The sequence below is a fragment of the Halictus rubicundus genome, chromosome 10 (genome assembly GCF_050948215.1).
Source record: "Halictus rubicundus isolate RS-2024b chromosome 10, iyHalRubi1_principal, whole genome shotgun sequence".
In the NCBI taxonomy this organism is placed as follows: domain Eukaryota; kingdom Metazoa; phylum Arthropoda; class Insecta; order Hymenoptera; family Halictidae; genus Halictus; species Halictus rubicundus.
This window is the reverse complement of record NC_135158.1, coordinates 13,778,165-13,794,891: the sequence shown is the minus strand read 5'-3', so window position 1 is coordinate 13,794,891 and position 16,727 is coordinate 13,778,165. Positions and strand designations below refer to the sequence as shown.

At 30.6% G+C, this 16,727-nt stretch overlaps 3 protein-coding genes across 3 annotated transcripts; all 3 read left to right on the top strand.

The window, feature by feature from the left end:
* Nucleotides 1–234: 234 nt before the first annotated feature.
* On the top strand, nucleotides 235–7,971 carry LOC143357680 (uncharacterized). The gene is made up of 17 exons (XM_076794214.1): nucleotides 235–721; nucleotides 1,252–1,765; nucleotides 1,842–2,463; nucleotides 2,558–2,994; nucleotides 3,272–3,470; nucleotides 3,585–4,008; nucleotides 4,103–4,477; nucleotides 4,561–4,696; nucleotides 4,777–5,258; nucleotides 5,329–5,517; nucleotides 5,595–5,639; nucleotides 5,701–5,784; nucleotides 5,878–6,118; nucleotides 6,205–6,701; nucleotides 6,777–6,928; nucleotides 7,087–7,210; nucleotides 7,290–7,971. Exons 2-17 carry the CDS (start codon nucleotides 1,252–1,254, stop codon nucleotides 7,347–7,349), a joined length of 4,581 nt encoding a protein of 1,526 aa, XP_076650329.1. The 5' UTR covers nucleotides 235–721; the 3' UTR covers nucleotides 7,350–7,971.
* A 590-nt stretch (nucleotides 7,972–8,561) lies between these two features.
* Atpsynb (ATP synthase subunit b, mitochondrial) lies at nucleotides 8,562–10,314 on the top strand. Its single transcript, XM_076794481.1, has 4 exons — nucleotides 8,562–8,718; nucleotides 9,090–9,248; nucleotides 9,389–9,741; nucleotides 9,929–10,314. The coding sequence occupies exons 1-4, from the start codon at nucleotides 8,691–8,693 to the stop codon at nucleotides 10,103–10,105; spliced, it is 717 nt and encodes a 238-aa protein (XP_076650596.1). The 5' UTR covers nucleotides 8,562–8,690; the 3' UTR covers nucleotides 10,106–10,314.
* Nucleotides 10,315–10,979: 665 nt separating this feature from the next.
* On the top strand, nucleotides 10,980–14,977 carry Golgin84 (golgin A5). Its single transcript, XM_076795490.1, has 8 exons — nucleotides 10,980–11,096; nucleotides 11,166–11,402; nucleotides 11,794–12,230; nucleotides 12,809–13,259; nucleotides 13,339–13,543; nucleotides 13,610–13,849; nucleotides 13,930–14,148; nucleotides 14,419–14,977. Exons 2-8 carry the CDS (start codon nucleotides 11,257–11,259, stop codon nucleotides 14,476–14,478), a joined length of 1,758 nt encoding a protein of 585 aa, XP_076651605.1. The 5' UTR covers nucleotides 10,980–11,096; nucleotides 11,166–11,256; the 3' UTR covers nucleotides 14,479–14,977.
* Nucleotides 14,978–16,727: the final 1,750 nt, after the last annotated feature.

Sequence of the window (16,727 nt, the reverse complement as noted above, 5' to 3'; positions counted from 1 at the left end):
CAATATTATAGTTTCATTCATTTAATTTCAAGGTAAAATGTACATTTACATGTAAGGCTAAAAAGATGATGCAGGTTCTGGTCCAGGCTAAAAAGATGATGCAGGTTCTGATCCAGGCTAAAAATTAGACTAGGGGGCAGCACTATACCGAGGACACTAAAACCCCGGGCGTAAGCACTCTCATTTCATCTCTGCACATACACTCATATGTCTTCTTCATCAATTTTTGATTTTGCCCGCCGAGAATGCTTCGTCCAATTGAAACGTTGTACTCATTCTCACGTTTCTTATTCGTTCTCACAAAGTACGTACTGATTGTCATTGGTTGATTTAAAAGGCGGTTGCAACAGCACGTTTTCTAATTTCACCAATCTACGTGACGCATTCTTAGGATGGTATATACATAGTATATACGCCGAAAAATTCAAAATATGAAGCCAACCGTTTGTTACGAATCGTGAACATAATGGAAAATAAGTTCTCGTGAACTGCATACGTGCCTGCTTTGTGTCGAGTATGTAATAAGTGTTAATTGATTAGTTTGGAAGTGATAATTGTAATCATATTGTCAAAGATACGTGTGAATATAAAGAAAACTATTAAACAGTTAAATATTAATATTAGTTTTTATTTCTACTTACAACGGAACCTCGGTGACGGATACACTACGATTTCGAAGAAATTTTGCACAGGTGTTCATTTGCGATTTATAGACCCAAAGGTACGATATAACTTTTACTTCAACTATTTTTTATATTTTTGATATTTCGATATTTTATTTTTCAATTTGTAAGCACTTACGTAGATGGAAGGGTCGATTTCTCCTTTAAAGTAAGAAACTGGTACGAACGAGATATGGCTAAATTCTTAGATAGGTCTAATAAACATAAAAAGTTTCATAAAAATCGGTGTGTATCACTCACCAGGGTTTTCTTGTTAGAAATAATCTTTATTTTTTTAAAAACGAGATGTCAAATCATATTTTACAATTAATTGCAAATTTCTAAAATTGAAAAGTACAGACAAATGCGAAATTTTGTTCGTATCAGAGTTTAGTATTAATTAATTAAAATTCTTAATTTGATCGACTGATTTTAAATATTTACAATGCAAAAGAATTGTCAGAAATTGTAGTTAATTCAATCGATTAACGAAACTTGTTGTTAATTATTGATTATAAATAGATGATTAAAAATATTAATCATTAAACATTAACTGTCTGTCTCTCTAATATTTTCTTAATTATTATAGATGGATGATACACTGGATCCCATTAGGGCATCCTGTAATTTAAATTCACAAGATGAGATGTCATATTTATTTGGAAGAGACCCAAGTATCTTAGCGTATGGACAAAGACCATGTATTTCAAAAGACACAAAAAAGAATTTGATGTCTGTTTATGAGATTGAGGAAAGTAACTTTGTAGAGGAGAGTGGTTGTACAAACTCAGAATCACAGAGATTCCAGACTATTAAAGTTTACTTAAGAATGAAACCTTTTCCAAAAAAAGTCAAACTGACACAGGAGCAACAGGAGGCTTATCATATACAAAATTCTACTACTTTGCTTACCAAATTACCTTGTCTGGATAACAATACTAGCTGTTATAAAAGATCTAATAGTACTGATATTGTACGTAGAAAATTTACATTTACTCATACATTCCCACCAGAGACTACTCAACTAGAACTATTTGAACAAGCTGTTAAACAGCACATGATAGATTTTTTAGATGGTCAGAATTCAACTATTATGACTTACGGTAAAGATATAAGATATTTGATAAATATTGTTTTTACTCAATGTAATGGTATACAAGTGCTGTAATTATTTTATAGGTACAACTAATTCAGGAAAATCGTACACTCTACAAGGCACCATTACATCTCCTGGTATTATACCAAGATGTTTAGAATTTGTTTTCTCGAATATTAGCCCAAAATCAACTCCTTCTTACAAACCAGTAAATCATTGCGATGTTGTTTGTTTGGGCCCTCTTGAACGTGCCCAAGAGTTAGAAATGAAAACGAAATTACTAACATTTGCTTCGATGGATAAACATCAATATATTAACGCTTATAAGGAAATGCAAAAATTACTACAAGAGGAATCACCGATCAGACCTAGTCAATGTATTGATGTGCATTACTCAGTTTGGGTGTCTTTCGCAGAAATTTATAACGAAGTTGTGTACGATCTTTTGTCAAATGAGAATCAAAAAAAAAGAACTCCCCTTAAATTAGTTACCGATACACAGGGGACAGCATTTATCAAAGGTCTCAAAACTGTTTGTGTAAATTCTGGTTCTGAAGCTTACCAGGTTTTAATGGCTGGACAGTATAATTTAAAAGTAGCTGCAACAGCTTTAAATGCAAGAAGTTCTAGGTCACATTGTATATTTACAATTAAATTGTTGAAGTATTATGTTGAGAATGAAACGGATACTGTTGAAGTCAGCACGTATGTAATATAATATTTATACGTTTCGTTTTTAATACAATATTTATGCCAAGACTAATTTCGTTGCATATAATTGTTCTTACAAAAATTACAGATTTGCTTTCTGCGATTTGGCTGGTTCAGAACGTTTGAAAAAAACGTTAAACATTGGGGATAGATTAAAAGAAGCACAGAATATTAATACAAGTCTTTTGGTATTAGGACGTTGTTTAAAAACGATTCATGATGGCCAATTATCTAAACAAAAAATAGAACATGTAGGTCCATTTAGAGAATCAAAACTAACAAGGCTTTTTCAAAAAGCGCTTTCTGGTAAAGAACATGTTGCTTTGATAGTGAATATCAATCCTTTACCAAATTTGTATATAGAAACACAGAACGTTCTAAATTTTTCTGCCATTGCAAAGAAAATCGTTCTTGAGCAGAAACAGACACAGAAGGAACATAGAAAGAAGTCGAGATTTTCTCAAATAGTTACGGAAAGCATCAAAACTGTAACTGATTGGGATGCCACGGAATTGGAAAGTGGAGGTATTGTACAAATGAAGTTGTTCAAGTTATTTAGGTATTTCCGGGATTGTCTCGCGTGCAATTCGAACAACGGAATTCGCCGTTGCAGTCGACATTGATCGTCGCAAATAAGAGATAAAAAAACGAGCGAGCAACGACGCCCGAAAAGGTCGCGAGCACGTTTACAGTTTTTCTCCCCTGTTTGAAATCTCACGACGAGGTCAAATCGTCAAAATAATACCGACAAACGTTTACTGAGCGTCGATTTATATTGATATATTTTTATGTACTTTGACAGATTGGCATACCACTGGTGAAAACCATATGTCTAATTATATACAAGTTGAAGATTATCATGAAATACTTTCAGAAAATAAAAGATTGAAAGATGAAATTAAATTATTGAAGAGTACTGCATTAAGTCGGGATCTAGAAATACGTGAAGAAATGGCTGATACTTATAAGACTATGATGAAAGACTTTGAAACTGAATGGAAGTATGTTAATAGCTATAATGATTCCTTCTGAAAATATAATTTACCTTCCCAGCTCTAATAAGCCACTATTGTAATTATTGTATTTTAAAATGTTTGCCATTCATTGTGATGTAGGAATCATATACATGATGTGGAGGAGCAACATGAAGATATGCTTCAATGGTCGGTGAAACAGATTGAAGACTTCTATAAACAAAAATTGCAGCAACATACCTGTCATAAAAGAAGACGTTCATCTATTATGGAAGAAAATGTTGATGATAGAAAAAACGTTGATGAATTGGAGATAAAAAACTCGCACTTAGAATCGAAGCTTGTGCTGCTCAAAAGTAGCGTGAAAGAAATCAAAGAGTCCAATCAGGCTTTAACAGTTGAAAAAAATAAACTAACTTTCGAGCTGGACTTAACAAAAAAGGAATTAAGCAATATGAAAGATTTATTGCATGCAGCTCAAAAAGATGTTTGCACAGATGAAGAGACAACGTGTTATGTGGAAGAATTAAAATCTCAATTATTAGCTAGACAGGAACAAGTGAAGGTATTTAAAATTATTTATAATTATTTAATGTTATTTATAACAGTAGAATTCTATATGCGTATTCTTTTCCTGTATTATAATAATGTTATTTCAGAAATTAAAATTATTCTTAAATGAAGCAAAGGAAGAATACATTTCTGTCACTACGAAGGAAAGGGAGAAAGACTATATCATTAAAGAGCAAGAAGAAGAATTATTAGAAAAACAGGAGATAATAGATGATTTGGAAGGTGATCTTGTAAATGTAAATATTTGTTTAACAAAGAAAACGAAAGAAGTGGACACGCTAGAAGAAAAATTAGAAAATGAAAATAAGCAATTGCTGGATTATAAATGCAAAATGCAAGATATGCTGGAACAAATAAATACATTAGAAAATGAGAAATCGAAACTTTTAGCTGAAGTCCAAGTACTGGAAAAACTAGCTTCGATTAAGGAGTCCACAGAAGACTCAGAATGTAAAAAAGATGTATGTGAAATATATTTTAACTTAACACAACATACAAATAATCTTATAAATTGTAACATACATTTCTAATTCTTGTGTAATAGGTTTTGGAACGATCTTATGATTCCCCAAAAGATGAGAAATATCAAGAAATCGCAATTAAAGAAGAAGTTTGTATTGATCACGAAGTAAAATCGTTAGATAAGTCAACTGAAATCGATAACAATCATTTAACCATAGGTAGGTATAAGATTGTGATTTAATTTATTTGGCTACAAAGGTTACTGTACAATTCATTATTACTTGAAATGGAATTTTAGATGTTGATCCTCGAATGAAGGAAAAAATAACATGGGTAGAATCTGAGAATTCAGCTCTGAAAGAGAAATTAACTCAAAGTATGACCACGATACAGAGTTTGAAAGAAGAACTGGATGTAGCTAAAGTCAAATTAAAGGATATATCTGATCAAATAAACAATTTGCAAATTAATGGAGCGCAGACTGAAGCTGAAAGCAAGGGACCCGTTCATCGGAAAATTGAAGCAGAAACAGCAGAAATAGGATGTCAAGTGAATGTTGAGTCCAACGAAAAACAAAAAGAGGAACCTGAACAAGAAGAAATCAATGAAAACGAGTTTCACAATAAGAGCAGTCAGACTATTGAAAGTACTACGAATGAAGAAAATACTCAAACAAGCTTCGATGGTGAATCTGATGAATCTGCTCTTATTTTGGATGAATTATCCAAACTAACAGTAAAATATGATGATCTAAAGGCTCAGTATAAGGAAAAATGTCAAGTATGTAGAATTGTAGTAACGTATACATGTCAATTTTTTAACAGATTTCTAATAAAATCACTACTTTAAGATGTTGGACGATTTAGAGCAAGGAGCATCAATTTTGAGGCAAAAACTAGAAAATCTTTCAGAAGAAAGTAATACAAATAAGATTCTTGTGGAAGAATATAAACAATCAATTACGGAGTACGAGCAACATCTTAATGAAGCTAAAACGGAAATTTCACGTGTTAAGGATGATTATAATCAGTGTACGGAAGTATGTAGTTTTTCATAGTCTTGATACTGTAAATTTGAATAGTTTTAACTTCTGTAAAATTTATTTTATAATTACAGAAATTAAATGCTTTACAAGCCGAGTTTGATAAGCACGTTTCGGAAGTAAGTGTATATACTAATATAAAAACATTTATATATTTTTATTTAATAATTACATTTACAGTGTAAAAATGAACATACGGAAACAATAAATCGACTAACGAAAGACCTTAATATGGCTATAGAAAAAAGTGATATTAAGACAAAGGTATTTGGATAAAGTATTTAATAATAAGTAATATAAATTTCTTGAAACATGCTACCTTATTCGGCCTCATCTTGTTTTTTTTTTTTTTCTTAGTGCTTGGATGTGCATGCTGCAAAAATCATGGAATTGGAGCACAATCTCGATGCCGTAACGGAACTTCAGCAACAAATTGAGGAATTAAACAAAAATTTAGAAATATGCCAAGACGAGAAAGAACATTTGCAAAAGTTGCTAGATGAAAACAATGATAAACTTTTGGAATTTGAAGATCGTTTGGAAAGTGCGAAGGATATAGAACAGGAGAAAGATAATGAAATAATTTCTCTTCAACGAGGTCAGATATTTATATTTGTTGTTGAATAAATCATTGTAAATGGTAGTTCTGTAGTAGAAAGAAATAAAAATTCGTCATGATTCCAGAAATGAAGTGTATGATTCAAAGAAACAATGGAGATGACAAAAGTGACAATATGATCCAAAGAAACGATTCAGATGGCAGAAGAGACAATATGGTTCGAAGAAACGATGCAGATAACAAAAGTGACAATATGGTTGAAAGAAACGATGCAGATGACAGAAGTGACAAGCTCATGGAAGCAGAGATGAAGAATACGATCAGAGAATTGACAGAGATAAAAGAGAAACTTTCTCAGAAAGAAGAATACATTGAACATTTAGAAACACACATTAAAACCTCCGAACAGAATGCCAAGATTATGGAGCTCCTTCAACAGAGCTCCCAAGAGAGGCAGGCAGAAAATGATAGGTTACGAAACGTGAATCAGGAACTGAAGAATAGTTTGATTGAGATGGAGCGGGAAATGGAAGCATTTATGAAGAACAGAGACAAGATGGTTACAAAGTATGAGACGCTCGTAAAGAATCAACAAGAGGAATTGGAGAAACAAAAACGAGTGGTATTTCCTTACTAAATTGTTTAATGAAGTTAATGGCTTACGAATGCGTTCTATCTCATCATTCTTCTTTCTCAGGCAACAACCAGTCAGTCCAAAAAAGGTTATTGTGAAAATACTTCTGAAGATGAAGCGATATCAAAAGAACGTAGAACAAGGCGTGCGCCAAGAAAATATTCGCCTACACAAGATGATGCGTCAGTAATTGAGCTTCCGACTTCGGAACCCAAGTATGAACATTAACATTATATACGTAATTCATACAAAGTCCGACAGGAACGTTCCTTTATTTATCTGCAGGGACCTTCTCATCTATTTTATAAACATACAGTCATTGGCATTAATATTCAGTCATACTTAAAAAGACCTTAATTTTACTTAATTTTAGACGAAATGCTAAACGTGCTGTGTTGCCACCTCCCTCTGAGACTCTTTCAGAGAGAAGAAGGAACACTCGTAGAAAAAAATTATATCTGGCAGATGAATCTCTTCAAGACATTCTTCCACTCGAGGTAATATGTTGTATAAATTTCTATGTATAATTGTAGCACGCTTCTTCAATCCATAAATTATTGTTTTGAATTCTTCCAGAATACAACAAGCACGCCGTCAGAATCGAAAACTCGCACTTTAAGAACCAGACGAAGATGATGGACTGTAAATGAAACTGTTACTGATTCTGCAATGTTACATTTTTTAATTTCTCGTCCTTCTTATGATAATGTGTGCCTCATAGTATTGCAAGACGCTCGAAGACACCGGAACTCTCGCAATATTGCGTGGATCGCAAAACCGAAAGTACTGATTGCCAAAATGTCGCAAGATGTGCAGTGATTCAGTCCACGGCTTATAAAGCCGAGTTCGAATCTTTTTCGTTTATACGATTGTCTGAGGATCTTCTGGGTGTTATTCTATGGAGGACAAAGTATCGATGAGTTCATTACCATCCTTCACCAACAGATTGTCATTACAACATTTAAGGAGATGCCCGTACTGGATCAGCCAGATTAAGAATAAAGTACAAAACAGATCACCATCAGACACAAAGAAAAGGAATAATCACAGTGTCAATGATTGTGGCGTTTAAAAAAAAATACGTTGTACAGAAAGACGTGCATTCTGTGATATTTTATGACGCAAAACTTCGTACTTTATTATCTGTAATTTAAGGCATGTATTAAGATGAATATATGAACCAGTATTTTTGTATCTCTTAATCACTGTCCATATTAAAATGCATAATATCAATTTTTTACCTAATATGATTTTTACGGTAATAGACTCCTACTTCATAAATGTGTAAAAAAATGGGGGTATGAATTTAAAAAAAAAACATGGTGACCTTCATAACTCGCAAAGGTCACGAGTAAAAAAGATTATACATGCACACTATAGCAGACTTAAAACCGTGCAAATTTGTAGCTGTTTTGTAACTGCAACCAGTTACGAAATATTTGCTCGAACACATACACGGACACTGCGATTACCGCGAAAATTTTGGAAAATTATAAGTTGCCAGGGTCTCTACATGTATCGGCTTTTGCTCCATGTTCATGCTTATGAAACCCTGTAAAATATACATATGTAGATTATGTATATATATATGTATATGTATAGTATGACAAAAACATCGTGCGATGTGCTATAGCATTGTGTCGTAACCAGTCGTAACTGCTACTCGTTTTCATAATTTCGCGCCATTCTCTCAAGCCGAAGGCGCGCTGAGCTAGGAGCATTAGAAAGACACTTATGTATACAGAATGTTTGATAATTCATGAGTTATCGGTAACGCTAAGCGTGACATGAAAATGGTATGGGGCACTAATTAACCCTACTTAATTGATCTACATCTGTACCTCGTCTGTGGTTTACGAAAAACACCAGAGCTTTCAACACTGTGTATTGAGTACCCCTAGGAGAGCCTCTTTGCAACCAACTTCACGCACTCTCGCGTTCTATAAGACCGAGTGGCAAAGTGCTACCAAGAACAAAATGTTGTCACGATTAGTTTTTCGGAATGGTAAGTTAGAATTTAATGTGACCGTAACAGAAAATTTATTATTCACAAAACGTGTACGCTAATAGCCGTAAAATTTTTAGGGATATATTGTAACTGTCATTGTCAACGTTATGTCGGTTACTTTACTTCCATTATGTAATAATATGTTACTTTTGTGATATTTTGTTTTAAAAATTTATGCCACACTCATAGATCGTGAGAGTTTTGCGCGTGTAATTTATTTTACTTAAATAAAATACAAATTTTGGAAACTATTAACTGTAAATAGTCACCGATAAAGATGAAACATAATTATCTTTTCGTTGGTTCCAACATAATACATATTATGGTCAGTTTGAGTAATTCATGTTGGTTTCTATTATATTTTAAAGCTGAAGCACTTTCTGTGGCTGTTCGAGGAATTCAAACTTCAGCTCCAGCGTTATGCGATATACCACGTCAAAAACGACCTATAAATCCAGCTCCTGTTAGACATGGTTTTATTCCAGAAGAATGGTTCACATTTTTCTACCCTAAAACTGGTGTATCAGGTAGTTTAATTATTTTTTGCTCAAGCTTTTATTAGATGAAATTTTTAAACTTCAATAAGTAGAAAACTATTTAATATAAGAATATTTAGTTTCTGACAAATATGTGAATTTCTAAATAATAATTTATGATTTTTATTTAGGTCCATATATATTTCTAACTGGTGTTTCAACATATATATTATCCAAGGAGATATATATTCTGGATCACGAATTTTATAATGCAATCTCCCTATTTTCAATCATCATTTATGTCTCCAAAAAATACGGTCCTAAGATAGGACAATATTTGGACAAACAATGTGAAGAATATATAGCAGTATTCAAGACTGGAAGAGAAAATGAATTGAAGGCTGCGGAGGATGCGATTAAGGATCTTGAAAAAGAAAAGTGGCGTGCGGAAGCGCAATCTTTAGTTTTTGATGCTAGAAAACAAAACATTGCTATGGCATTGGAAGCTATTTACAGAGAGCGCTTGATGAAACTTTATGTTGAGGTAACAAGCTGATATAGCTTATAAAAAGTATTGATTATAATATAATAATCTTAAAAATGTAAATTATAAAAATCTTGAGAAAATATCAAATTATTGAAAATGAGTCAGGCATAATTCCGTTTTACATGAATTATCATTAGATGAAATTTTCTAACTTATATGTTTACAATATTCATATTATTTATAGGTTAAAAAACGACTTGATTACAATGCTCAGATAGATATAGTGGAACGCAGAATTGCTCAGAAACATATGGTACAATGGATTCTTAGCAATGTATTGAAGGCTATTACACCAGAACAAGAAAAAGCTAATTTACAACAATGTATCAAGGATCTTGAGAGTCTTGCCGCGAAAGCGTAAAAACTATTAAACAAGACAAAATAGAAATAATACTATTATAATTGAATTAGTTCATTGTAAAAAGAAATGAGAATACTGTATAATTTACAGCATACTCAGAAACATTGGATATTCATTAACATGAAATGGTTCTTTATATACATTGTATATTATGTAACCATAATACTTCGAGAAAAATAAATGCCATTTAAAGATGTCATGAATTTAAATATCCCAGTTATTATTTTTTCCAATCTAATCATTACAGTAATTCTAGTTTTATGTATTAATTATATTACTACACTTGCACTGCATTAGTCTTCAGTGTATGAAGTATGAATAAATTAACAAATTTATATGTAACTTGTGCTTTGTAAAGCACATAAATAGTGTAGTTCAAATATATAATTATGACGCGACATGTATATTGAATTTTGTAACTACATACTGATTTTATATAAAATACATATGTATGCATAATTTGAAGTTCAAAATTATAATATCAAATACAATTTGTTTAAACTGTGATTTCGATAATTAAAAGAATTTCCTATATCTTTGCTCCTAACCAAAATTTTAAGAAATACACTGAAATATAGTCATCTAAAATCGAAAATGTATTGTGAATATTTGACTACTCAGTTATTGACTTCAAGTCATTTACTTTATATTTATAAAGAACTTTGAAAGAAGTTTGACAAAAAATCCATAAGTCAAAAATTAGAAATTATATAGTAACTCATGTACGATCAAATCCTTTATCCTGTAACTTAATCTCACTAATAATCGTTCACGTCGTCAGTCGTAATGTTACATTAGTGCATACACACGTGTATATACATAGTATAATACATATAGTATAGTATATGCGTACTTAATTGTCTATATGTGTATGTATATATGTACAATATACATACATATTTAATATGTGTTTAAAAAGTATCAATAATCGCATATATTCCTTATTTTAAAATGTTGTAATAAGAAAAACGTTTATGTTGCAACAATATCGGTGAAAATTCGATCAGATAAATAATAATAATAATTTTCGTATATAAATCTTATTTATATACTATTTTAGGTTAAGTTACTGTGATTGAGGATACATGAATTTTGCGATTGTCAAACGTCATTATATTTGTAACAAGTGTTTGTCTTAATATTTCACGAAGATGGCCTGGTTGTCAGGTCTCGCAGATAAGGCAGAAAATCTGTTAAATAAAATAGATAAAAATACCGCAGCAGTTTTAAATAAAGATAAATATGAAGTATCACAGTCTCAACTGACAGAAGTTACATGGACTCCACCTGAGTTATGGTAAACGGAAAATTATTAAATATTCATTATTTGTATGCATTTAATACAAAAATTAATGTAACGTTGCTTAAAGTACAGATGGAAACACTCTGTGTCTTTTAAAAAGTAATTAGAATAGAAAAATGATAGTTGTTTTAACCCTTCTTATTAAGTTTTGAAGTAGTATAATTTAATTTAATTTAATTTCAATTGTCAATGTGCATATTTATGTTTTAATGATTATGAAGAATATTTATACTTAGAATATGTGTTATTTAAACAACCACAAAACATTTAGGATAAAGATAAGAGTAATGAGAAGGAATGTTATAATTTAAAACACAAAGAATTAAAATATCTATATTGGTCATCAACAATGCGATACTAAAACATATTTTGAAACGTATTTCAGTTTTAATACACAGGAAGGAACAATTTTGAAATCTCCCTCGGAATCACCAAAGCAATTTCCTCATGTTCGTTCGATACCAAGTCTTTCTTCGTTAGCCACAAATTCTATTGGACCTAGAGACGAGGAGCTTGTTACCTTTCTAAATACAGTAGATTCAAGCCCAACGAAAACTCTGGCAGAAGTATCAGTGTCACCACCAACACCTTCGTCCCTTATGGTGGAACATCCTACTGATACTACAGATTCAGTGTCAGAATTATCCATTCGTAGTGGTCACTCAAGTCCTAGCCTTATGCATACATCCGTAGATGTTCCGGATGATTCCAATCACAATGATGTAAATACAAGGAATGGAAGCTTTTATAAAAACGATGTAATATACGAACTAAATAATGGTGCAGTACCAGAACAAATCTCAGGAATTATGTTAAGTCATGGTATTAAAAATTTTTGCATTCAGGAGGTATTTCTGTCTGACGGGTCAAGAAAGTTGTATATTTTTTCCACTTTCTTAAAGTTTCTGATTTCGAAAATGTATTTGCAATATGCTATGGTGAAATTCAAGAAACAATTATGATGTGGTGTAAATGGTTAGCAGACGACTAACATTTTCCTGGATCGAAAACAATTCATTTTTGCGATCAAAATTTCATTACAATCGTTTCTGTTCAATATGCATATATTCTATTCAATAGCATATTGGTCATTTTTTATTTTTTAGGATGATTGAGCCAATAGCCACACTAATAAGAATAACTCGACTCACTTTGATTTCATAATTTTGTATGGTTATATAATTGTGTGCGCAAATGCTATATTTGTACTTGACAAAATTAATTTTATTTAAAAAAGTATGTATTCGATTTTATACAAATATAAACGTATATATTTGTATGCGTAACACCAAATAAATTCCAAAAATCACGTTTAAAATAGATATTCAAACAGCAATACTTCCTCAATTGATTTGTGTGAATTTAATAGCTTTCAAAGTTTGTAACTTTCTTTATTTTAGAGCATAATATTCTTGAGAGTCAATATGATATTACATCACAATCCGAATATGAATACGAATCTAAGACAGAAATGGAGCATGTAAGTAAACCAAATTTGTCTAATGACAAGCATATAAGAAAATATTTAAAAGAGGTAGAAAAAAACTTGGAGGAAAAGAACGAACTACTTGGAAGACAGGAGGCAGACCATCAAAAAGAAATGATTGTGTTAAATGAAAAGTTACAATCTTTGTACACAGAAAGAGTGCAGTTATTTAAGCAAATAGCAGAACTGCAATCTGCTTTAGAAAGAAGTAGATTAGAATTAAATTCCACTAGATCTGATTTAGAACAGCACAAAGCTAGAGCTTTAAAAACATTGCAAGAAAAAGAGAAATTAATAGCAGAATTAAGAAGTAATGAATCTACAGGTGTGGATGATACAATGTTTATGGAACTAAATCAACTAAGGTGAATGTATTAATATACATATAAAAAATAAATGCTGCATTAATTGTTTTTTTTTTAACTATGCTGTATTAAATTATAGACAAGAGCGTGATACACTTAGAGAAGAAAATCAACAAGTTTCTGAGCAACTGAGAATAGTTCGAGAAGAATTGATGAATGCTGATGTCAAATTGGAAAAAACCCGACAAAAAATTGCTGAAGCAAATATACAAACTCAAGAGATTCTCGCCACAGAAAGACGTCGACGATTAGATGCAGAAGAAGATGCAAGATTACATTCAGAGGTACATTAATATACATATAATATATATTATTTATTCCTAATTTAATTGATCTTAATGATGATGCAGGAAATAAGAACTTTAAAAGATGACTTAATCAGACAACGTAATGGCTACTCTTCTCAGTTGCAAAAAAGTGAATCTGAAATTGCTAAATTAAAATTGCAATTTTCTGCGACATCGACGCCAAATAGTGAGATAGAATCAAGACTGGCATCTCTTACCCAAACGTTGGTTTCAAAGCAGCAAGCATTGGAAAGTTTAACGACTGAAAGAAATGCTCTAAGATTACAGCTGGAAAAGATTGAAGTATGTTAATATTCATATACATATCATTTCATAAGCAGTATTAGTACTGATAAATATGCATTGTACATTTATTACTTCAGCACGAATTTAGAAATAGCCGACGTAACATTTCTTACAATACAAACGATATAGATGATACAAAAGCTCAAGTACCCACATTTTTAATGGAGACTCCGTTTGACACTGGCGTTACTAGAAGAGTGAAACGAGCTTATTCTTCTTTAGATGCAATTAGCATTCGTACGGGAGTATTTTTAAGAAGATATCCTCTTGCAAGAATTCTAGTATTAATTTATATGGTAAGTGTTGATCAATTTATTATTACATTTATTATAATTTTAAGATAATGTAATTAATCTGTCGAGACTATATAACGAATTTAATTCATGATGGGCAACTATGTTGAAATAAGAAGAAAACAAATTAAAAATTAACGAAGAATAATAAATGGGTTCCCTACTTTCAATGCATGGGAAGTTTATTCTCCATAAGAATCAACTTGTATACGTTCAAAGGATCGATAACTATTAACGGAAATTCAATTTATATTTTCTTACAAATTTTTTCAGGCATTACTACAATTTTGGGTGTTGGTAGTCCTTCTATCACAATCACCAGAAGCACATTAGCATTTGAAACTTACAATACAATACAAGAAAATATAGTTTAATAAAAATGTTTCAATATATATATATATATATATAGGAAATTTTTGTAAATATAATATTGCAATGACGTGCATACACTACTGTTATATAATTGTTAATTTTTTAAAAAGCCTCTTTAAACAATTAAGCGGTGTATCATATGTAGAATATTAAAAAGTTTTTAGATGTGTAAGCTAATATTTTTAAATACAATCGCACACTGTATTTTTAAAAATAACATTTGCAGGATCTGAATCATTTTGATCATTGACAGTAAAAAGTTTAGTATGAATACATGTACTATCATAGTACAGGAACTGTATTTGTGATTAGTAATAGATAAAATATTTTTATTTATTTAAATTCTCATTTATTTTTGCAGTATACAGAAAAATATATAGCATAATAATACTATACTGGTGATGAACATAATGTACGTAGTAAAATTTATTCTACGGGAAATAAATAAATGAATACATTATTGCATTGCAGTTTCCCTGCATTAAATATTTAAACAGATAAACACTGTTTATTCTTAATTTAATGACATTAGCGGCATTTACATACTATGTCAGAATTTGGCAACAGCTGTAAATAATTAATAAAGATACTGTAATGAGTAAGAGTATTCAAAAAATAATAAATAAATGTTATAAATATTTTCAATAAACTAATACAGATTAGGAAATTCAACAAAATGCTAGGGATTTAGAAAATGTCGAAAGAATAATTACCAGAAACTTATAGAAATCAAGATTATTTTAACACATACATAGTGATTCAAATTTATATTTTTATAACATGTTTCTTAAGCCAAATAATTAACAGTGTACTAAAGTATACTGCATTATGCGTTACTTTATAATTTACTATGATTGTGTAGTGTTGCATTTTTACTACGATTGTTTTAATATTATTTTAATAAAGGAATTGATTCTGGTACAGTAAGGGTTAGAAACTAAATGTTGTTTTATGAATATATTCTGGTCAATTTGTCTTATGCTCATGTTGTTACATGTAATTATTTAAGTAATGCTTACTTAAGCAGTGTTAAATTCCAACTCTTGATATTGCTCTAGTAACTAGGACATATGTGTACGCTCTTTAGGCACAAGTTTTATTCATTAGATCACTGAAAGACAAATAATATTTTTTTCAACTGTAGTATAGTTTAAATATTACAGGTAAAGGTAATGGACTTGAAAGGCATTAATTTATTTTCTGGTAATTAAATTCATAGTCTGCATTAAAATAAGTATAAGTTGATACATTACTTTCAAATGAAATATGTATATTATTCTATTCTTGGAGTCTTGTAAAATATATTGATGTCTGTAAAGTTTATTGTAAGATGTTAAAACGTCATACACAATTCTTGAAAATGTTTAATTAGTACTAAATGTGTTTTATTCCACAATAATTCAATTTTAACGAATTCAATAAGTTTTTCTTTATTAATGTGCACATTTAGAAGATTCGGAGAATAGAATATCTTAATTGCTAGCGAATAGTCTTTTTATTTTTATTGTGTCAGTAATACCACTAATTTTTAGTGAAGAAAGATGAAACATTGGTGATATTGGTATATGCTAAATCAGGCGGACTTGATGTACTGTATGTATATATTACATTATATATGTATACTTTAATTTGTCATTTGTAAACTATATTTCTGAAACACTATGATTATCGCACAATCATAAATTACATTAGGGATGCAGGATTAACATTGCTTCTAGGTTTGGTAATTATAGGTGAATATGTATGTCAATGTACATATCACTCATGATCATTAATAAATGATACAATTTTTTAATTGAAAAATGCGTATACTAAACCTTTCTCAAAGTTGTACTAACTTTTATGCTCTATAAGTACAGCATTTACCAAGCATTTACCATTTTTTTTACTTAAATGGTAGAATCAAAATTATTGAATATATTGATTGTAACATTAGTATCTACAGATTGCAATGAATGTTTGCAAGCGAGTATTATATACAATTTGTTTCAATTGTACTACTGAATTGATATAGTTTAATGTTTAAACCTTAAAAATCAAAATGATTTTGGACTTTATTAAATTTCATGTCTTCTATCCATACTATTTATAAATAAATTAAAAATAAAGTTATGTACAATGGTCTTGTAAATATATTTTCGACCAAACGAGACAGGAAATAAAATTACAACACTTGCATATACAAAATTTCACAGCCATGAATTTATAGG